Source organism: Pantherophis guttatus, chromosome 1, assembly GCF_059756535.1.
Source record: "Pantherophis guttatus breed Tessera chromosome 1, ASM5975653v1, whole genome shotgun sequence".
Taxonomy (NCBI): Eukaryota; Metazoa; Chordata; class Lepidosauria; order Squamata; family Colubridae; genus Pantherophis; species Pantherophis guttatus.
In genome coordinates this window covers 295,339,610-295,363,325 of record NC_142063.1, presented here as the reverse complement: position 1 = coordinate 295,363,325, position 23,716 = coordinate 295,339,610, and the positions used below count along the sequence as shown (strand labels likewise).

The 23,716-nt window shown below is 36.2% G+C and overlaps 1 protein-coding gene across 5 annotated transcripts; it reads left to right on the top strand.

Moving 5' to 3' along the window:
- Positions 1-317: 317 nt before the first annotated feature.
- On the top strand, positions 318-23,233 carry BROX (BRO1 domain and CAAX motif containing). Of its 5 annotated transcripts, none has more exons than XM_034427883.3 (13): positions 318-471; positions 7,338-7,469; positions 7,567-7,673; positions 10,423-10,519; positions 11,450-11,545; positions 13,012-13,084; positions 13,676-13,781; positions 15,154-15,243; positions 15,749-15,834; positions 17,074-17,155; positions 17,669-17,819; positions 20,114-20,273; positions 20,539-23,233. In XM_034427883.3, exons 2-13 carry the CDS (start codon positions 7,369-7,371, stop codon positions 20,623-20,625), a joined length of 1,236 nt encoding a protein of 411 aa, XP_034283774.1. In that variant the 5' UTR covers positions 318-471; positions 7,338-7,368; the 3' UTR covers positions 20,626-23,233. The 5 variants fall into 5 exon arrangements, with proteins under 5 accessions (XP_034283774.1, XP_060548458.1, XP_034283775.1 ...); XM_034427884.3 differs by having other exon boundaries at positions 338-475; XM_034427885.3 differs by lacking the exon at positions 318-471 and adding an exon at positions 1,026-2,188.
- Positions 23,234-23,716: the final 483 nt, after the last annotated feature.

Below are 23,716 nucleotides of genomic sequence, written 5' to 3'. Positions count from 1 at the left end.
CGCCGCACTTTCTCCTTCACGCCTCAAACCGAGACTAATCAGGGGTGGCTGATTAGTCACCATCCTTCTGTAGCTAGAAACATGTAACAGGTGCAAAGAGGGCAGTCGCCCAATTTCCATCAATCTCCACTAGTTCTTTGTGTATTGACTTTCAGAGCCAACTAATCCCTCTCGCTCTGCTTTGTCGAGCCATAGGGCTGCGTAGAAAAAAAAAATGCACTCCTGTGGGGGGGGGGAGCATTCACGCCTTGGCGAGCCAAGAGCCGCCCGGCTCGATTTCGATGCTACCATTCCATGTGAAGCGCTTCCGCCCGGTTAGCGAGACTTTGCCAGGTCCAGGAAGGTCACGTGATTTTCGGGAGTCGGGCGGGTTTCCTTGGGTTTATTATTGCCGAGGTCACCCTACAGAAGTTATCCTTTAACTCCTCTACAATTTTTGGATCTCTGGCATAGAGTAGAGAATCTTCCGAGGTGGGTGAGTGGTAGGAAGCTTCTATTTATTATATGGTAGGCGCTTGTATTTTGTCTCCTCTCTTTATACTGCACCTGAACGCTGGCAGTGATGAATCTTAGCGGCTTCCTGCTCCTCCGATTGTTTCCACGGTCAAGCCTTGCACAAATGCATTCAGTATAGCGATTACCTTTTATTCTTTTGTGAAATATGCTCCGTGGAGAATGAATTTCGAAACGAATGGCTGTTGTTTTCCCCACCTCCTTGCATTCCTAAGCTTTATTTCGTCTATTCTTATGTATACACGATCAGTGGGATATTTCTGGGCCACTTAAGGACAAAACCATATTTAAATAATTATTAATTCTCCTTTTCCTCATAAGATTTCTTACCCTTGTTTTACTATTACGATCCCCAAGCCTCTCGACCTCCAATCCCAGCGCAATTTCGAGAACTGAATAGAATTAAAGCAATCATTTCCGCCTTTATTGCAGGACTTTTAACCTTAAACGATTTGTGAACATCGGAATCGTTTTAACTCGGACCGCTTTGTTCTTCCCTCCGCTTGTTCGTCGCGTCTATTGTTTGGTGTTCCCGAGACAGGACAAAGTTGGGGGAGGCGGGGGGGGGATCTGTAAAATAAATGTAAACACAAGCCCTTTAGAAAACTGGAAGAGAAGCAGGTGTGATGTCGCTATCAACAGAAATAGAGGAAATGTGAATACTTTATATAGTAAGGAAGCAGCTCGTTTTAAAGTGGATTTAGCCTTAATTGACGAAATCGGGATGGTATTTTCAGGAAAGGGATATGAAGGTAGAATCCCAGGCTAAACAGCACACGGGGAATGTGAGAAAATAAGAGGATTATTCCCGGGCAAGGCTACTTGGGATGTTTACATCGCAGTTGTACCTAAAGCAGAGAAAGAACAATGAGGCTTGCCAGCTATGAGTGGGCGTGGCCTCCGGCCTCTTAACTCAGCGGGTCCTCCTTCACTATAATCAATGAGGCTACTTAAGAGGTGCCAACAATCATTATGAGGAAAGAACCTGGCTTTGAGGCTTCAGGAAATCCCGTTGAGGCTTCAGCAAACCGATAAGGTTGGGGTGCGTTTTGAAACGGTGGGTGAAAACCCAAAGCAGCCGTATTTATATATCCGATGGAAAGCCCGTTCGGGTTGAACATACAGCTTCCTATTGTAGCTAGTCTGTTGTGCTTCTGAGAGTTCAGCTGGGAATTGCTACAAACCGGCATCAGTGTGCTTCGCTGTACTACTGCAGCGTCCTTCAAACATATAGTCTCCGAGCGAGGCCTGTCCATGAGGTTGGGACTACTAATCCCGAAGCACAAGCGAAACACCAGGTTTCCAATATAGCCGCACCCAAGTCGAACGAGCACTTGGCAAAGTAATTGATGATAACCGGAGAGAAAGCGAGAGACCGAGTTTAATCGAGGTTATCCCAAAACAGAGTAACTTGTTGGTTAGAAAGCATCTTCAGGAAATGGCTTTAAGGCACGCATTTGCCAGTCGGAACAGAAAGGCTGGAAGAGGCGAGTCTCTTCCCTTGCAGTGAAAGCTGCCCGGCCTTGCTTTTCAGCAGAGCCACCGAGAGGCGGACTCGGGCCTTGCCGCCTTCCTTTCATAGTTTCTGGCGATGCGGCTCCTCCTCCTGATCTGATTTCCGTAGAGCTGTACGGTAGTGGCTGCTGCTGACAAGAGTCCGCTGGAAATCGAGAAGGTAAATAGAGCAGCCCCACCCTAAGGAGAGAAGGCGGAGACCAAGTATGTTTCTGGGAGAGGCTTGGATTAATGCTGGATGGGGATGGGGGGGGCTGTTCGCTTTGCTGTCTGCTAGGGAGGAAGCGCAATTGCTGTAACGTTGGAGAAGAAGGCCTGTATATATGATATACAATATATGATGGGCAGAATTTCTGAGCACTGAGACAAGCTCTTTTTAAAGGTTCCTGGTTTTTTTTTCGTAAAAGCAAAAGTTCGATACGGGTGGTCCTCGACTTATATAACCATTTGTTTAGTGACCATTCAAAGTTAGTGGCACTGAAAAAAGGGACTTAATGACCAGTTTCCACGCTTAAGACCATTGAAGCATCCCCATGGCCACATGATCGACATTTAGATGCTGGGCAACCGGCCAATGTATTGGATGGTTGCAGTGTCCTAGGGTCACGTGAATAGCTTTTGCAACCTTCTTACAAACAAAGTCAATGGTGAAGCCAGATTCACTTAACAACCATGTTACTCACTTACAACTGCAGTGATTCACTTAATGTGACAAGAAAGGTGGTAAAATGAAGCAAAATTCATTTAACAACTATCTTGCTTAGCAACAAATCTTGGGTTCAATTGTGGATGTAAGTAAAGGACTACCTGTATATGAAGAAGTATTACCTTGCCTCTTCCTACCTTGCCTCTTCCTTTCTACAGAGTTTTAGATTTTGGCTGTTATTGTGTTTAAGCCGCAACATGGGAAAATCTTAGTTTCTTATTATGACTGTGTGTAGTGGAGACAGGATAAATAACACTGAAAACTTTTATCTTGCTCATTGTTCAAGTTTCTGTCTGGGAATAAGCCGCCCTGAGTCTTCGTCGAAGGGCGGCATATAAATCAAATAAAAAAAATAAAATAAAATAAGGAAGCAATGCCAGAAGTTTCTTATGTAATACTAGAGAAAGAAGGTGATCTTATTTACAGTATTGCACTGGGAAAATATCTAAGGCTATATAGTACAGGTAATCCTCGACTTACAATCATTCATTTAGTGACCAAAATTACAATGCAGTGTCCCGCCTTATGTGTTCACCTTTTGCTATTTTCAGAAAAGCAAAGTCAATGGGGAAGCCGGATTCATTTAGTAAGCATTTTACTCACTTAACTGCAGTGATTCACTTAACAACAGTGGCAAGAAAGGTAGTAAAATAAGGCAAAATTCACTTAACTGTCTTGCTTAGCATTGCAAGAAATTTTGGGTTTAGTTGTAGCTGTAAGTGAAGGACTATTTGTACAGTATCTTACCCTGGATCCAAATAATTCATTCCATTCTTAAGAAGTCTTCCAATCTGATACAATATAATATTGTAAAAATCAGTCATTCTTGAAGGACTTTGTAATCAGCAGAAGTTAAAAGGAGTACTGAATAGAAATTACACTCGCCTCTGATATGAGATTTTAATCTTATTCCTTCAAGATTATTAGATCAGGTTGGTGTCCTAAAAGATAAAGATGAGCTAATTTAGGAGGATAACATTGGCAGCTATGAAGTCCCAATAGCAATTCCAAAAGCAATTCTCCTGTGAATTCTGAAAACAAACAGGACATGATACTTATGCCAAAAACCTTTCTCCATTCTGTATTAGATGTTGCCAGTTGCCAAGCACTCAAATTGTGATCACATGACAACACAGGTAATGTGGTTGTAGCTTCAAAGATGGGTCACAAGTTACTTTTTCAGAGGTGGTTGTAATTTCTGTGCAAATGGAAATAATGAATTGGGGCAGTCAAATCAAACAGGGATTAAAGTCTACTTGGAGCAATATACAATGGCAATTAAAATAAGAATGTCTTATTTTAGATCTCTACTGTGTCTATATAGAACAGACCAACATTGATTTTCTTCACTAGACAGATTTTCTGCAATAGAATGATGGGAGTGGAGACACTTAGCAGTTGAGGGTTTGTTCTGGCAATTTGCTATGTTCTTTGCAGATAAAAGCAAATTCACTCAACCTGGAGTTCATTGTTTGTTGCTTCTTGTTCAGTTTGCCTGACAGAGGGGGATTCCACTCATTTTATTCCCTCAAGAACAATCTGAGATATGTTGAACCTAGAGATTGATTGGTTCCAAATTCTGTGGACCGTGCATCTGAGTTGTTTTAAGCTGAATCCCTTGTGTCCCAGTTCAACATTGTAGTACAATATACTGGCTGCTTATGTTCTTTTAGAAACTGATGATGTAACCATGACAACTGCTTCTACAGTTCTGAATTCTCTTCAGTTTTTGGATCTCAAGGATGCAGAGAATATATCTGAAGAAGTGAAGGCCAACCTCTCTTGGCCTTTCCTGGCTGATTAAAATATTCAGAAAGAACTGGTTCCATGTTTATGGGGTAATTAATGTTTGAAGGTATATGTCTTTCTGCTTAAAAGAGGCAGTGATATGTCTGTCATTAACAAACTGTTTCTTCAATCTGACTTGAGTAACTCTTAACTATTTTCAAGGAAGGAAAGAAAGAAAAAACTTTGTTCCATATGTATATGAATTTTTTTTTAAAAAAACAATTTGAAGTTTTAGTAAATGTAGTAAAAACTAAGACAAACTAAACTAGAAAAAAAAGCAAAAAGTTCAAAATCTGCAGAAAAAAGAAAAAGGCAGCAAAGAAAAAGGCCAATTTTCATCACACCAAGCATAAGCTAATATGCTAGCTTTTTATTCTCTTTTAAAGTTACAAATAAAAAAAAATCCTTTCCCCTCAGCCTAACTTGTAAACAATGCAGAAACCATCATCTTCATCTTCCCCAATCCTAGTTTAGCAAAACGTCAATTAGGAGATACCAGAAATAGCAATGTAGTTTATCTCTGGTTAAATAATCCAACTTTGTATTCTTTCCTTTTGCTCTGCATAGTCCTGACTTTTACATTATTTTTATGGCACTGCAGGATTTGATCTTTCATGACCTGGCTTTAAAGAAGCCAAGATTAAACTTTTCTACAACTTTAAAAGGAGTCTTCAAAGCTTTCACCAGTCTATTTTGTAACTCCCATAAAAAGCCATTATCCAGGATTGCTTGTCACAGCTGTTCCATGTCCAGTTCCTTTTCTTGATTTGTCTCTATATAAAATTAAAACTTTTAAACTTTAAATGTAAAGAAGATAAAAAACTAACAGAAATTAATATAAATAAGAAAAAAAGGAAAGGAAAGAAAAGAAAAGGAAAAAAGTGCAAGAAAGAAAAAGTTGAAAAAAGAAAAAAATGTGGTTTCCAAGATTCTTCACATAGTGTTCTTATGAAAGGTTCCACCACTGCTGTCAGCAGTGATGTCATCTGGTATTTAAATCCGTGGGAGAAGCAAAAAAAAAGTATAAAAACAATAAACATGTCAAACACAGTCATATTAAAAAAAAAACTATACACACCACTGTACAACATAAGAACTTCATTGTTCTTCATGAAAGACATTCTCTCTCCCCGAGCACTTAGAACATATCTGCATACATTTCTAACAACACAAAAACTATTTTGAAACAGTTTGTTTTCACAATCATAAGACATTTTACAATATTAAGGGATGCAAAGGCTCTGCAGAAAACAGCTTAAAAAACATTATTTTATGAAGTTACTCGGAAAGTTATACTGGAAAGTCAAAAGTTATTAATGATTGATACAGTTTATATTCTACAGCCAAATAACTCTTATTTGGAAAAAATGTTTAACACACAGAAAGTAGACTTTAGTAGAAAAACATGTTTAAAATTCATAAATAAAACTAGTCAGTATTTTTACAGTGCTATATTTTAGAGTTGGTCGTGTTACAAATAGTTATACTTTCTATTAGCTACGTGAGCTTCAATTATCTCTGCAAACAGATTTCTTTTCAGCAGACTCTAAGGGAGTCACAACAACTGGCTGTTAATCATGTGAAAATAATGTGACCCATAGCAGGAGTGCCCTATACCCAGACCATATCCATAGTCCCATTCATCATTGGCAAACTGAATGAAAATTAGCACTTCCTGAAGAGGAGCAAATGTTTTCAATCTCTGGTCATCAGGAGCATCTACAATGCTTCTCAAAATTCTATTGAGACTTGCATTTACTTTAATTTTAATTTTTTAAAAAAAGTTTTAGGTTTTAATTGTTTTTTATGTTTATTGCTAATAATGCTAAACAAGATGCAACAATTATAATGCCACCTAGAGTCACGTATGTGAGAGAAGCAGTTATATAAATTGAATTAATAACTTGATTATTCTTAAAACAAGTGATTTTCTTCCACAGTTGTTAAGAGTCTAAAATTTCAGTGCTGTACACCACATTTAATATAATATCTCATATAGGGCAATCCTTTGTATGTTTATCAAACACTAGGTGGATACCCGTGCTTTGCTATGAAATTATGTGATGGGGCTTGATAAATCAACACTTACAGCGTGACAATTAATAAGTAGTTATGATCAGCCTCTCCTCTCCCCTTCTCTCCCTCAGCCTTGCCGCACAGAAGCCTCCCCTATCCTATCCCTTGGTTGCTGCTGTGAAAATAAAACTTTTGCATTTGGAATAGATTTCTTTTCAGGTGGGAAGTGGGGAGTAGAACTCCTTAGCATCAGAGGACTGTTTGGAAAGTGAAACAGTATTTGTTGTGTGAGCAAGAAGGAGACAGGAAGAAGCCTGGGCGTGGCTTAGCTCAAGTATTCTGTATTAAAGCTGCTTCCTGCTGTGAAAGTAAAACTGAAAGTGAAACTCTTCTCCTCTGCTTGTGTTTTGCATTTGGAACAGATTTCTTTTCAGGTGGGGAGGGGGAGTACAACTCCTTAGCATCAGAGCATGTTAATAATAATATAGGAAATACTAATGTTCTGATGGTCACTTTGAAAAATCCTTTCTTAGTGAGCACCTAGAAGCCAAGTGGAACATACGTGGCAAATTTCAAGTTTGTAGGCTTTACGGTTCTAGAGATTTCATGATTACGGTGTGAGTGGTTTATATATATAGATCTGGCTAGGTTTATTTTCTGTCTCTAACGAATACTATATGCATATGTGTGTGTCAATATCTTTCCATAGAAAACTGTAATGTATTAAATAACCAGACTTTTAAGTGTTGTGTTTGTAGTTACAAATAAAATCAGTAATTTTTTCTCTTCTTTATTTTAGTCTTGCTGTATTCCAAACTTTTAGGAAGAGAATGACTCATTGGTTTCATCGAAACCCTTTAAAGGCTACAGCTCCTGTCTCATTCAATTACTATGGAGTAGCCACAACTCCAGCTGCGACAAAAATCTGCAAGTAAGTGATTGTAAGAACATATGAAAATATGAGTTAATATGAGAAAACAGTGCACATCTGAGAAGTATCTTTTGGTCTTTTTTCCCTTTTAATATAGTGATTTAAGGTTATCAAGAGCACGACTCCTGGAACTTTTTACTGATTTAAGTTGTAATCCAGATATGATGAAAAATGCAACTGATTCCTATTTTTCACTCTTGGAAGGTAAAAAAAAAAAGTTCAATTATTTGGGAGGGTGAAGTTGCTCTGACTGTGCTGTTAAATTTTAGTGACCCAATTGCCAAAACCTGACAATGGTGAAGTGAAACCTGCTACTGTGAAGTGTGAAAACACAAAAACCAGAGTGTAAAACTAGAGTTTGAATCTTCAAAAATGCTTCACAGATTTTTCTTTAAAAATAAGAACAACTCCTCACCCACTGGCAAAGAGGAAGAAAATCGAAAATCCCCAACCAAGCCCATGTCATTGACATTGCATTGCACAATGTCACAGCTATCTTATTTTCAGACATTCCCCCATATTAATTATAGTCCTTGCTTTCCAAAAGGTTGCACTTCTTTTTGTAGAAATTTCACGACATCGTTGTGTAGAATTAGGGCACTGATATACATCATCAGTGATCCAAAGGCTGCTTTTGTGATTGATCAAAGATGCTTAATGTATGTTCAGTAACTGAGTGGAAAAACCATCAGGCTATATTTATCACAGAGCTGTTTATGTGAGTAGAGACCTTATTCTTTTAATTTTCAAGTTAGGCATTTTTCCTTGATTTCAGAAATGGAACTGGCCACCTAATTCTGATATTACTTTAATGCTCATAGTGACAATTGTCTAACTCCACATCCAAGATATCTTGATGACTATAGAACACAAGGAAGATGAAAGTGTCTCTGATTTGCAGAAAATTGTAGAAGGAGGAATATTGCCTAGTATCTCATTATTTGTCCAAAGTTTTATAGAAATCAAAGATATTTTCATTCATTCATTCAAACAGCTTTGAAAGAAGAGAGAAATACAGGCATTTCCCTGGTTTCTTCTGTTTTTCTCCAAAGCAATGCAAGTAAGGGAAACATCGTCACTTCTTCATACCCACGCATGGAATAAAGAACTACAAACTTGCCTTTTTTCTCAAGAGGCTTCTGTGGGAGTGAGCAAAATTCTCTGAATGCAGTGCTGCCAATCTTTTTCCTGAGTGGATGGCTAAGTGCAGCTTTACCCTTATGAATATATTGTGGAAGATAATGAGTGAAGCTGATCTTGGAGTTTTCAGTGATATGCTGCCTTATTGTTTGGGCTTGAGTATTATAGATTATAGATTATTTGAGAAATTACAATAGTCTACTATATTTCAATAATCTAAGCACATGGTAGATAAAACAAATCAGTTAAATTGGAGGGATGAAATAGCAAACTCTGGTTAGCATTGGTTTGTCTAAAAAAAGTCAATATGAGTGCAGTAATTCATATGTCACTCTCCCCCCAAACTCATTTTTCAAGCCAGCTACAGAACATGGTGCTTTTTTTTTTAGCATTTTCAGTCATTTACATAGTTGATATTTATAACCTTATAAATGTGTTGTAGAAGACAGAGCTGAGCATGTTCATATGACCTTACCTACTGTACTTTAAGCAGTGTTTCTTAATAACAGCAACTTTTAACAAGTGTGGACTTTAAACTCCCAAAATTCGCTAGTCAGCATGCTGCCAGTTGAATTCTGGGAGTTGAAGGCCATATTGTTGCTGAGGTTAAGAATCACTGCTTTAAACAACATCGACAGAGAGTTGCTCCTATTTTTGTCAAGGTCTCTTCCTTTGAGAACTTTGCCCATTTCCAGCCCATTGAGTTTATACTGCTAATTTTTATGTCCCCCCCTCCCTTTCTTCTTATTTTAACGAACATGATTTAAAACCATGAATGCCATCTGCTACAAGGTATTTCAGTGTCATATTCATGTTCAGGGTATCATGCCATGCCTTCTTTTCCTTCTGCAGCCATTGGCAGTGCAGTGCAGTGCAATGCAGTGCTCATTTCCCATTACTCTTGTTGGGGAATTCCCTTGAATTTTTTTGCACATGTACAAATCGTGAAATATACTAAAATGTCTTTATTTATTGAATTGATTTATCTGGCCACCTGTCTTGCAAATGCAACTTTGGGTGGCTAAGAGCCTATTAAAATTCTCCATTAAAAAATAGCAGAAGGATAAAGGCCTATAATGTTTGCCAAGGAAAAGCCAATAAATACTCAACAATAATAATAGTTCACAACCGAACTATTCACAATAATAGTTCACAACCGGTCTAACCAACTGACCTCTATGATGGAGCATATTGAAGTTTTCCAAAAGACAAATGGAGTCTAGATAATGCAATTTTAGATACGTAAAGATTACCTTTTGGAAAATAAATTTGCAGTTAGTATGTATAGAGTATATGCTGAATGTTGTAATGAATATCTTCCGTGTAATGGGGCTTCACCATCTGTTCCCCCTGTCTTTCAGAAGCCATTGGGAGGGCTTCTGGAATGATACAGGATAATGTATAACCTCTCACATGAGCAGAAGGGCTTTCCATTTGCATCAACTTCTTTTGACATGAGGGTGCATCATTTTCTTTCTCTCTTCCCCCCCCCCCCCCCATACTTAGTACATTGTCTTACCGGGCTCATTTCCTAGAATTCTTTGTCTGGTGTTGCTCTGAGGATGGAATGTCAATTACTTTGAATTTAACTAAAGAAATTATTGAAATGACATCCAAGTGTAGTATCTCCAATCAGCCAAGTGAAAAGGCTAATTTTGGATACCAGGCATTTTAAATATTAAAAAGTTTTATATTAACAGTCACATTATCAATAGAAAAAATAAAGCAAAAAAAAAATGAAGACAAATGATTATTTAAAGTACATTTTGATTTGTAGGGGATGTGCTATTTAATACCGGCATTATTTTAACAGGCTTTATAGTTGCTCTGGATAACTCTTCACAGGATAGCAAACTGAGATACATTCAGAATTTTAAATGGACAGACACGTTGCAAGGACAAATACCAAGGTATACATATAGTATGATTTTCAAATTTTAAGGTAGTTCTTAATATGAGAAGTAACTTAATGGGTTACCAAGATGCTGATATGGAATTTTAAAAAAATGTTCTTACATTTCTTTCATACCTTGAAAGAGCCATCTTATGACAGAACATATTTTATCAGTGGGATCAGTTGAAATCTTAGTTTGCAATTATCTCCATGTGTGATTTTTGTTATGACTTTATCTTTCTTTTTTCATTGTCTAATGGGCTATATTGTATACACCAATACAACCGATTAATAAAATTATTGCCCGTATTACTGCCAAGATATCTAAGTGACACTTAGAAGTGAGTATATGTTTTGTAATTTTATATGTGATTATTTCTTAACATTATATCTCCTTGGGATTTGTATAATTAAAAACAAGCCCTTGTGTGACAGTATATGCTTAGATAAATTAATTTTCGTCAAGATGACATTTATTTTTTCAGTATTATATTGGATCAAGCAAAGTTTCCACTTCTATAAAAAAGACTGTTGTTTGTAATTTAATAGTGCTCAATTAAACACTTTAAAAGAATGGTGATAAATTGATTGATTGCTACTTCAGTATTTTTATTCTGAAGGGAAGAACTGTAAAAACACTCTACTCTGAGCATTTCTGACCAGACTAAAACAAAACACGAATTGTTTCAGTCAGAACAATTCCACTTTTTAAGCTATTCAACTTCTATGTAAACATTTCAATACTTTGGAGGTTAGCTCCCATGATTTGGGTTAGGAAGGAATGAAAAGAAATTAAGCAATTGAACTCAATGTAACATTCCTGAAAATATATTTTATAGCATTTTGCCTTATGTCTAAAAGATAAGTGGAAGTATTGCAATGTTTTGTACTTCAGAAATGTTATAAAATCTGCAAAAGACAGATTTTTTTTCCTTTCTTCCCTTAGTGCCCAGCAAGATGCTGTGTTTGAATTAGTTTCTATGGGATTTAATGTAGCCTTGTGGTACACTAAATATGCATCAAGATTAGCTGGGAAAGAAGAGTAAGTATTTTCATTTTAATTAAAGTAATGTCAGAAGGTTAAAAACATACCTTAAGCCCATTTCAAATTGGTGGGTTTGGTTTTGCTAAACTGTTCATAGGATTGCAGCCTAAATTGCTATTGAAAGTAAAACCATTTCAATCTATAGTCTTCAACTTTCTTATTGTGAAACTGCAGGGGCCCAGCCTTATACTTAGAAATGTAAATCAAGTTGAATTGCAATATCAGACTGTAAAAGAGAGAAATAATTTTTGTCTAGTTATTTGGGAATATTCTCCTTATGTAATGTCCTACATGAATGACATCTTCTTTTCAATATATATCCAGAAAGGTGATTTTCTTGTCCTGGGAATCAACGGTTGATTTATTTAGAAAACTGATTTATGTATTTTAGTAGTTCAGTCTACAAAATTCATCCAAAATATGAAATCCAAAGAAAAAACTAATATAGCATCAGTATCACCTGATATGACAATGCGAGAACAATCAGTGTGTATGATGAGTGCATGCTTCTCTCTTAGTTGGCTTTTTTTTGCACAATACCTGTCAGAAGCCTTGATTTGATTAGATTCCGATTAGCTGTTAGATCTTTATAGCCCAGGCCCCAGACTATAGGTAGTCCTTGACTTTTGACCACAATTGAGCCCAACAATTCTGTTGCTTAGCGAAACAGTTACGTGAGTTTTGCTCTGTTTTACAACCTTTCTTGCCACAGCTGTTAAGCGAATCGCTGCAGTTGTTAAGTTAGTGACATGGTTGTTAAGTGAATCTGGCTTCCCCGTTGACTTTGCTTGTCTGAAGGTGGCAAAGGGTGATCACATGACTCTGAGACAGTGCAACGGTCATAAATATGAACCAGTTACCAAGCATCTGAATGTTGATCACAATGGGGATGCTGCAACGGTCACAAGTGTGAAAAATGGTCATATGTCACTTTTTTCAGTGCCATTGTAACTTTGAAAAGTCACTAAACAAATTGTTGTAAGTTGAGAACTACCTGTAGTTGCAGGAAAGTTGGCTGGTATCACTGTTGTAGCTTTTAGATGCCAAATAAAACATTTGAATTAGTAATGAATAGCTTATGCAGTAGTTTAATTAATTTGATTAAACAATGAATGCCTTATCCAGTAAAACATTAGCCTGTGTGACATTTGCTGAAAGTTATTCCAGTTAAAGTACAAGAGTATTGTGATAATCAGATTTTTATTCAGCAGTGTGCATCATAGTTCTGCATCCTAGAGTAGACAATAATGGATTAGATGGACCAAAGAGGCTGACATTTGTTCTCTGTATTACTCAATTTTTTCTGATTTGTTAGAAATATATTATTTGCTGAGCAAATATGAAATAAGGAAACAATACTTTTTGAAATAGTAAAAGAACTTGGCTAGCAATAATATTAAGAAATTTCATGGATGATGTTTAAAACTGAAGTATTTAAATACTAATGAATTGCTAACATTTAGCGTAACAGAAGATGAAGCAAAAGATGTCCATCGCAGTATGAAAATAGCAGCTGGGATTTTCAAACATTTAAAGGTAAAACACCCCCCCCCCCAAAATTGCATTTTCTTTGACTTGAATGCAAGATTAAAATAGCAATTTTTAAAGCTGGCATAAATGCCTGAAAAAAGAAAGGTAGCATTAATAATGGATAGAAATATGCAGTGCATATGTGGATTCTGAAACACTTCTTCCAAAACATTTCTGAAGCATGCACAGCTCCTCTTCTTAGTAGCAGCTCATTAGGATTCATGTGTTGTTTAAAAAAGCTTATTTAATCATAGGGTTAAGAATAGTTTCAGATGTTCAGGTAGAACACACAGACTATCTTCTTAGAATTGTTCCACTTTGAAATTTACATGGGATATGAACATGTTTCCCATTATTCCTCGCTTAGATAGAAAGTTTTAAAAAATTGTTCCTTAAACAAAGTGTTCCAATGAAGGAGATTTTAAAATATTAGATGTGATTCTTAAATCATTGATAGATATCTGGTAGAATGGTTGCAGTTTTTATATGGGTATGCTTTGTAGTTATTAAGTTCTCATAAATGTTTAGATGCTTCATTGGTTAATTAAATACAGCCACTGTTTTCAATACTAAAGTGCTTTTTTTTTTTCCATTTAGGAAAGCCATATCCCTAAATTGATCACTCCTGTAGAAAAGGGAAGGGATTTAGAAGCTCGACTAATAGATTCTTATATTATCCAATGTCAAGCTGAAGCACAAGAAGGTATTTATGCAATATTACTAACTTTGCATCTGAGAAATGTTGGGGGCTTCCTCTCTGAGGATTTTAAAACAATTTGTTCTGCTGGAGAACTGAATGGTAGGACATAGTCTGACATAGTGTATTACATTGCCCCTTAATTCCTTTCAGATGCAGCATCCATGGAATTATTAATGAAAAGTACAATGTAATAAATTGTTTAATAACAGGCACATCATGAATTTCAGAGGGAAAAAAATCCCAAAATGCAAGCCTACCCACATATCATCACAACATAATACTTGTCCGACACAGGTGGCAAAAGTATCTCTGATGACCTTAAAAATCTAACAGGGTCTCTAGTGGTGAAGAGGTGTGTTAGAAATTATACTCTGATTTTTAGAATGCCAGCAGAATTTTGGTTTAGTAAGTAATTGACAACCATGTATTTGCTTTGACAGAATCTGTCCATAGATGCTTTACTGAGTATCTCACATTATATACACCAATTTCCCAAATAAGTACAAGCAGAGTCCCACATAGAAAACAGAAAAAGTTACTTTAGGATGGATGTGATAGTGTCATAGAAAATGACAAGCCTTATACTATTTATGATATAGGTGTAATCCCATTTTTTTAATTAGTCAGTGTTCACCAAAGTATTAAAAAGAAGACTGGAATCCATAGCACTGGATAGGGGCAAGGGTTTCAATGGCATCTTCCATTTCCCTACTCCATAAGTCAGTGGCGTCACATAGCATCCTTGATTCTAGTACCTGGACATTCCCTGTGAGCATTTAAGAACATCTGTTGTCTCAATGAAACCATAACTTATACAATAAATATGCTTTAACACCAAGCTTCACCAGATGGGAATCTATATCGTGAGGTTACTGTAACCATCCCCCTCTTCCAAATATCCAGGCCACCTCCCCTATCAATGTGCCAGAGCAAATTGAAGTCCTGCTTTGCATGCTGGCATTGTGGCAATCTGAGTCAGACCCAGATCTGCCATCAAGAATCGTAAATTCCCATGAATTAGAACATTTCCATTCCCATCCTCCTGACTGTCTACTGTAGGGACTTCTTATTCCACACATATATACAGTGAACACGGAAATGGAATTGATTACAATTTCACACACAAAACAGTTGCTTATGCAACAGTCCCATTCTCCAAATATTAGAATATAAATTCAAGGACAGAGACTCACTTCTCACATAGGCTAGTGTTTCAACTCAGTTCTCACAACATTAGAAGTAAGAAAAAAGAGAAACAAATATACTGCTTTCTAAGTAGGTTTTATGTGTTTAACAAATTGTCCATGTTTATGCAATTAGAGAAATAAATGGGATGCAACGTGATGTTTACAGTAGTTTCTTATTTTTGTTTTAGTGACAATTGCCCGGGCTATTGAGCTGAAACATAATCCTGGTCTAATAGCAGCCCTGGCCTATGAAACAGCCAATTTCTACCAAAAAGCAGGTATGTTATTATTACTTACTTAAAAGTTGGTGAATATTTGATACCAATTTTAAGGCATAGAATCTTATCTGTGGACAGAGCACCAAGGAAGTACCATGGATAAAAAATGAAATCTGTGGCCAAATAAACTTGCTTGATTATTATTTACTTTCGTTTTTATGGTGACTGAAGGCAAGAAGTCAGCATACATCTTTCACTCTTGTGGCTTAGAATATATCTCTGATTCGTGGACAAATGTATCATTACAGAAATGTTTTGATTTTAAGCAGGACTCTAAAATACAAGATGGATCGACAATATCAGCAAGTATTGCCGGCCCAATTGGCAAAAGAAAACTCAGGACTGTATTGGTGGGAAACATGCAGAAGAGGCCTTCATCCTGCAGTGGATAGACAATGGCTAAAATGATGATGATGATGATGATGATGATGATGATGATGATGATTGCAAATAGATAAATTAATGAATAGGTTACTATTTTAAAAACAACATTACCTTTTCCTAGATCAAATGTTATCTAGTATGGATCCAGCATATACAATGAAATGGAGAAAATACCTTCAGTTGAAGTCATGCTTCTATATGGCTTATGTGAGTATTTGGGGTTTTAAAAACAATTTAAAAACAATTTTCAAAGGGCTATGAAATTGTTACATAAAATAGCAATCTGTTATTCAGGGAATATTTTTTGTAAGTCTTTTAGAGTTCATATATTTATAAATCAAAGGCAACTCAACTCATGATTCCTAAACAATAAAATCCAAAATAATAAAACATGGTGACACCAGGGGATCAATATACTTAGCATTTTTAATACAGATGTGTTCTGAAGGCACTCAGTCCCCTAAACCAGAGTTTGGGGTGGGTGGGTGAGGCCTTCAGAACTCCTTTAAAAGACAGCAGGATCCAAACTGCTCTTATCATCAGGAAGCTGCTATTCCAAAAGCCAGGTCTTGAGACAAAGAAAACATGCAACCTGGGACCTATCAAATGATATGTTTTAAAGGTGGAGCCTGGAGTTTTCACCTCTGTTTGATCTTATTGGACCAACAGCAGAAGACAAGTGGTTTTTAATTTACATATACAAGCTTTTCCTGGTTCAATGGGACTAAGAGTGAAAGGGTATGTAGTAGACCTTTGATTTAATGGACCTCAAGATAGTGGACTTTAAATTTAATTGACCAAATCTGCATAGCTGAGTTTTATCTGAATTTAAAGCAAGCATACTTTCTCCAAATAGTGAACCAAACCAGCTGTTCGGCAATTTGATGTTTGCTGCTTTCTTTCAAAGTGTATTCCCTGTTATCTGTAAAGTATATTTTCTCATGTATATTCTGTTTGCAAAATCCCATTTACCGATTAATGGTAGCTGGTAAATTTAAGTCATTTGAAGTAATAGACATTTCTTTGCCCCATGAGTCTGTTCAGCAAGGGAACAGTATACAATATTGTCTCAAATAAGGAAATAAAATATGGCAGAATATAAATACCCATTTTCATGCATTTTTCCCCCTTTTGCTATGTGCTGGGATAGCTGAGAACATAAAGCAAGCACTTTTCTTTTTTTAATGGATTGTACTTAACTGCCATATATCAAAGTCTTCTGCTACTGTAAATGTGTTGGTGAACATGTGCAGCTAGAACAGCCTGCCTTTATTTTGCAGAGTACCATAGCAGTAAGAGCTATAGAAACAGCTAATTGTTCTCTCTTAGCTCTGTGCCTTCCAAATCTTGAAGTTCATTCTTCTGCCCTCACTGCTAAAGCAAGTAAGGAATTAAGGTAATTCCAGAGCATGCCAAGCATATTAAAGAAAGTCTTGCTTTCCCCAGGCTTTTTGCTACCATGGCCAGACCCTCTTGGCCAGTGATAAATGTGGAGAATCTATTAGGTCTCTACAAGAAGCAGAAAAATGTAAGTGCTTTTTCATAGTTCATAGAATAAATGTTTTCCCCTTGGCATTTCTAAAAATTAAAACCAGTAAGTTCTCAAGAAACTATACATTTGAATAATCAAAGCATAACTTTAATTCTTGAGAGATGTAAGGATTACTGTGATAGATTTTCTTGTGACAGTCTAATCTGCAAGGAGATGATCATGTCCTGGTTTTTTTTTTTAAAAAAAAATTAGAATATATGTTCATAAAAATTGTGGTTTTGTTTTTATAATCAGATTTGGAATGAAAAACATAACAATAAACATAAAACAATACACTTTTTTCCAAAACGTGTTCTTTTTCCATGTAATTGTAGCTGCCACCCAACATCCCTGAGTAGCTAATATCCTTGTATCTGTCCTAACATTTTATTGACTGAATACAGCATCTTGACTGAATACAATAGACTACAAAGTGAAGTACTGCACTTTGTTAAAAATTGTACAAAAAAGTAGTAAGAACACAGACTGACTCTTTGCTTTCTTGTAAAGTTTATGCCAAGGCGGAAAAACTATGCAAAGAATATGGTGAAACCAAAGGGCCAGGGACTACAGCGAAGCCATCTGGACATCTTTTCTTTGTGAAATTAGGAACTGTAGTGAAAAATGCCTTAGAAAAATCTCAGCGAGAAAATGGATTCATGTAAGTACTGTATATTTGTAATACTTTTTTCAAACAAATATAGCTTAGTGTCTGATCTTTTTAACATATATTTAATAAATTGATAGACCACCCAACTTTATCATGTCTTGAGATGGCATACAATATAAAAACAAACATCCAGGAACAAACTGACAAACTCTAACAGACCAATTACTTTGGGAAATGACATTCACTGTAGTCCAAATCTTGGGGAAAGAGCCGGGTTTTAAGGCCTCATTTAAATAAGGTCAAAGTGGAGTCATTCTAGAGCAGGGGTGTCAAACTTGTGGTGTCACATTGTCACGTTGACATATCACAACTTTTCCCCCTTCGCTAAACCAGGGGTGGGCGTGGCCAGCCTGTGACACATCCGGCCCACGAGTTGACACCCCTGTTCTAGAGGATAGATGCTGGGAGAGAGATGGCCTACTTTCTCAGTCCCATCAGATGACACTGCTAACAAGTGGGACTGGAGAATGCCAATTCTGTCTGATTGAATGGTATGGGCAGACACTATAGAAAACAAATGGTCTCTCATATAATCAAGTTCTGTGCTTTGAAGGGTTTTATAGGTAATAACTACCACTTGGATTGTATACAGAAGCCCACAGGTAACTACTGTAGCTCATGAAACAACTATATTACGTGGGCATACAATGAGATGCCCTTAACTGCCCATGCCACTAAATTCTGGATTGCCTGCAGTTTCCAAGTGGTCCGCAAGGCAACCTCCTTCTAATGTGGAATGGCAACTTCATGGCTTTTCTCAAACCAGCTGGTTTTTGTGATAGAATTACCTCATTGTCTGCGTAAAGCAGTACAGATATATATACCTGTTTATCCCCTAAAAGTGAGGCCAATAATAGGGTACTTATATAAAGAACATATTTAAGTATCCCATTATTGGACTGCCTCAGCAAATTATTCTAGAGGGGCTGTGTGGGAAAACTGAGGCCTAATCGTGAAAGCCAATTGGGCAGCCTTTTTTTTTTTTTTTAAATTTGATTTATATGCTGCCCTTCTCTGGAGACTCAGGGTGGCTTACAATGTGCTCAGCAATAGCCTTGAGCTGGTCACTCTCTTTCAGCCTTAGGAAGGAGGCAAATGGCAGACCACTTCTGAAAATGCCACCAGGAAAACTGCATGGACTTGTGTGGGGAGTTACCCTAACTCAAAGGCAATGTTCCTCCCCCTCTACAAATATGCCTTAAGGGAATGCTGTTCTAAGATTTTTTTTTTTTTAATTTGATTTATATGCCGCCCTTCTCCGGAGACTCAGGGCGGCTTACAATGTGTTAAGCAATTTTCCACCAAAACTCCTTAGAATTAAGGAAATAGCCAAAGAATGGTATTGCCGATTACAAATTGATCAGTGAGAGATTTGCTTAAAATCTATTGCCTTATAATGGTGCAGACATACAGTATTTGCAGATGCCACTGGAAAGGGAAACTTTCCTGGCCCAGATGAACAATTTTGTTGAGATTTGCCACTGGCTTCAGGGTACTGTCTCAACAGATTGGCCTTGGGAAACTTGTGGAACTTAGTTTTTCTCAAACCAAGTACTAGTTTCACTGACATCTGCAACAAACCACAGTTACAAAGTGATGACAACAGGCATCATAATGTTAGAATACAAATATAATGATATGATATCTGATACAGGTACAGTTGCATTACTATGCAGGTACATCATTTCTCATCCTTGCCTGCCAATTCTTCCCATTTTTTTTCTCTGTCTTTTTTTTAAGCAAACAACATGTGGCTTTTTCACTGAAGAGTGTGTGTGTGTGTGTGTGTGTGTGTGTGTGTGTGTGAGAGAGAGAGAGAGAGAGAGAGAGAGAGAGAGAGAGAGAGAGAGAGAGAGAGAGAGAGAGAGAGATGCAATGTTCAGGTCTAAAAAATGAGGCAGTTCTATCTTGAGCAGAATAATTCTTTAATTCAACAATTAACATTATTTAAACCATAATATATAATGGAAGGGCAATGATTTTTTTCCCTCTAACATTGACTGGCCACAATGAAGTAATTTGGGGAATCAATTTTCTATTCAGCCAGTTGGAGTGCTAAAACCCTTCTTTGTCTTGGATTCTGCTTTGACTTGTTTGTACATGTGGTTATAAAAATAATCTTCAGTGTGTTTAGCACCTGTCATATTTGTGAAAGTGGAGTGTAGATTGTGAATTGCATGCAGTTAAATTATGCAAACTATGTGTAGCATTAATTTGCTCCTAAACTATACGGAATTACGTGGAAAAAACTAGGACTGCTAACATTCAAATTGGTTTTCTTTTAGTTACTTCCAGAAGATTCCTCCAGAGGCTCCCCAGCTTGAGCTGAAAGCAAACTATGGTCTAGTTGAGCCAATTGCTTTTGAATTTCCGGCTGTGCATGCTCAGTGGTCCCCAGAATCCCTTGCTGCATTTGATCTCACCAAAAGGCCAAAGGAGGACAGTGTAAGAACACAAACAGGTTGCTTTTTTTCACCAGTGTTATCTGTAATGTTCAGTTTTTATATTGGTTCTTTCTTACTCAGGATAAGAAAAATGCTGAGGTTAGAGGGGTAGGTGACAAAGTCCTGTAAAGGATGGGGGGGTTTACCCTTTCTCAAAGACTGTGTATTGAAAAACTTAAGCTTTATTGCCATTTTTTAAAAAAAGTATTTTACTTTATTGTACCCCCAATCCAACATCATCTTTTCTACTTTTCTTTTATTAATAGGCTAAACCAAAGGCAGAGGAAGAAGTGAAACCTATGAAAGAACCAGATATAAAGCCTCAAAAAGACACAGGGTGTCAGATCTCATAAGATCCTCAATTGCAAAGAACTATTCCTTGTAAACTGCGTTCTGTAAACTTTAGGGTTATTATTGCCTGTCCTGTTTGCTAGTTCTTCTGGCTGCCTTTACTGTAACAAAATAGATTCTTTTTCAACTTGGTGTGTGTGTGTGTGCGCGCGCATGTACACACATACATACGTGCACATGAATATTGGCTGGGTTGAATGGCTTTCTTTCAGAAGAAGAAATTGAAGAAGAGATTAAAGCTAGATTGGAAGAAGATTGGGACCATAGTGGAAATTAGCATTTAGATGAGCAGGCATTAGATTCTGGAACAAATAATGGCAAGGGATGAGATTGAGGCTCTGCTCAGGGTTTGTAAGGTCTGCACAACAGTGAAGCAAACAAGACAATAATGTATTAGTTTGTTTTAAAAGACAAATTATTCAAGCCTCAAATTATTCAAAATAATAGTACAAACGAGGAAAATACAGTTAAGCACAGGAAAGTTCTAGACAGTATAAATTAAGTTTCTGCAGAAATATGGATTGCTGCCGTCTTTGCACTTCAAATTTTACAAATGAAATCAAAGTAAAAGTGATTTCAAATTCATAGACTCAACCAATTCTATGAAGTCTCTCTTTGTGGAGTCAGTTTTAAGTACTGCTATGTCAAATCAGTAAGGGCGTTTCCCTAAATAAAAGAGGCTTTCCATAATAAATATCATTTATTAAAAATTTAGAATTATGACACAAGGAAATGTAGGAAAAAAACTTGAATAAAATATATTAAAGCATGCTAAAGTTGGAGAAACTGCCGCACAAAAATGAGTTTTATTGATGTAATTGGAAAGATAGATACCAGAAGATTCAAAAAGGTGATACCAAGAACAAGTCTTATTTGGCAGTAAAGCTGAAATGTAAAAACATGCCTTTATCTCTGCTTATTGGTTTCCACTGTTCAAATGTGAGAGATTTGTACTGTAAGACTTCAGTAATATTATTTCATGGTATACAAAACTACAAACAGGGTTGTTTTGGATATTTTCTTTGTGCAGTTATATATCTTCCTTATATACATATGTAATTAGAAAGTTACAGTACGCAGTTTGTTGCCAACAGTTATGTATTTGCTGCCAGCGGAAAACGTTGTTTTCTGATATTAAAAAAAATCAATAACAGATAAATTATAGATAACAAATGTTTAAAGAATTTTCACATGGAATTTGATAAGATTTCATTTCAAAGTGGAGAACTGCAGTTGATATGTGCTTGGTATAATTAACATCAAATCTGTTAATTTATATATTGGATTTGTTCATGGTAACTTCTGTAAACTTCTCTGACTTGTTTTTTGAACACAGTTAGTGGGAATATTTAATGTGGCTTAGGGATATCACCTAGCACCAATGGGAATCCTTATTAAGGCCAAAATGTTTAGACATTTATTTTGTCCCATTTATGTTTATTCATTAATTTGATGTGCATGCCCTATTGCAATCCTATATTTTGACTGTCACAAAAAACTAAGTCAATATTTTCCTGCTTGAAGTAAACAAGATAAATCAGTCACAAGAAAATATTTGAATTATGAACATAAATTTGTTCTGTACATATTTTACTAGATATTTAAAGATCTTGAGGATATCCAAGCACTTCTCAATAGTGATCAAATATAACTGAGTTACACAATGTATAGTGAGGAACTGTAGTCTTGATAAACCTTCTGGTTAGTAATACATTGTATTACAGTTATTGTATGTTTTGAGAGTTTTTATTTATTCAGTTCCACATATTTGCACAGCCATGTTTTGTTTTTTAACAGACAAAAGATTACAGTATTTAATTATCAGTTTCACTATAAATATCTTTAACAAGGTTGGCGGCCATTAAAAAAGTGTTACAAAATATAAATGATCTAATCTGCAGCCATCAGATTTTTCATGTATTTATTTTTCGAGGGAAGGAAGGGTAAAAACTTTTCATTGCATTTTTATTAAGATTTCCCAGGAAATTATTGGTTAACGATATCAGAATTGCTACATTTTAAAAAGTGTGGACCTGAATCCTGATCAATAATTAGGATGGAAACACTGGGAACCTTACATAAAATTGGAAGTTGAAGTAATGAATATTTTTAAAAGACTTCTTAGCACGTCTACAATTAGAATGTAATATTTGTGATGGTTCAACTATTTTAAATTATTTTGGCTGTGTGTACATACATGCATGGCACACAAATCCAGACACACACACAAAAAATTCTGTTTTTTCCTGAAAACTCTCCAGCTATATTATGTTTAGAATATGAATACATTAATTTTAATACTTGGCCATTGTAGAATGCAGACAAATGCATCTTCACATGCTATTCGATCCTTGTTGTTGCATTTTGTCCTGATCCTGGCCTATAGGCTTTAAATATATCAATAAAATATAAATTAAAGTACTCCTTAACTTGTTTGATTTTTCAAGATAAAGTGTTTACCATTATTTTGAATCCTATATAATATAGAAAATATGATTTTTAATGATATATAATATTTTACACTCAAGATATATGTATGTGTATATAAAGGTTTACTTTCAACCAATGTACTTTTCTCATTAAAAAAATGATCAAATTATTCAATCTCAACATGTTCTATGTTTAATATTTTCAAATTGTTTCTTTGTATGTTTGCAGAATTTTAAGACTTACTAGAGTTAGATTTGGTATCTATACAAGATGGAAATTAGACATGCTGTTTTTTACAACTTGAGCTGCTTCTTTTTACACTTTTCTGGTTAAGAAATATATGAACTAAGCCTAACACCTGGCTTAAAACAGTTTTATAAAAGCTGTGTAAGCCTGATAACACTTCATAAATAATAAAATGACTGGCATGTTAACTTTCTCCCAGGAAATTATCAAGAAACAAATTGTACTACTTCTAAATATCATTAGACTTAATTACTATTTTAGTGGGGAGGTGCCTTTGAGTCAGTTTTTGTCTCTTGGTGACTGTTTGGACAAGTCTGCAGTTTTCTTGGCAAGATTTCAGAAGTCCATTACCGTCTTCCTAGGGCTGAGAGAGAATGACTGGCCCAAGGTCACCCAACTGCTTTGTGCATAATAGCA

Excerpts from the sequence above, each read along its gene's own strand:
- BROX (XM_034427883.3), top strand. The coding sequence starts at position 7,369 with ATGACTCATTGGTTTCATCGAAACCCTTTAAAGGCTACAGCTCCTGTC. Across the intron at positions 7,470-7,566 it reads GCTGCGACAAAAATCTGCAA|TGATTTAAGGTTATCAAGAG; the intron begins GTAAGTGATTGT and ends CTTTTAATATAG. Across the intron at positions 11,546-13,011 it reads AGATTAGCTGGGAAAGAAGA|CGTAACAGAAGATGAAGCAA; the intron begins GTAAGTATTTTC and ends GCTAACATTTAG.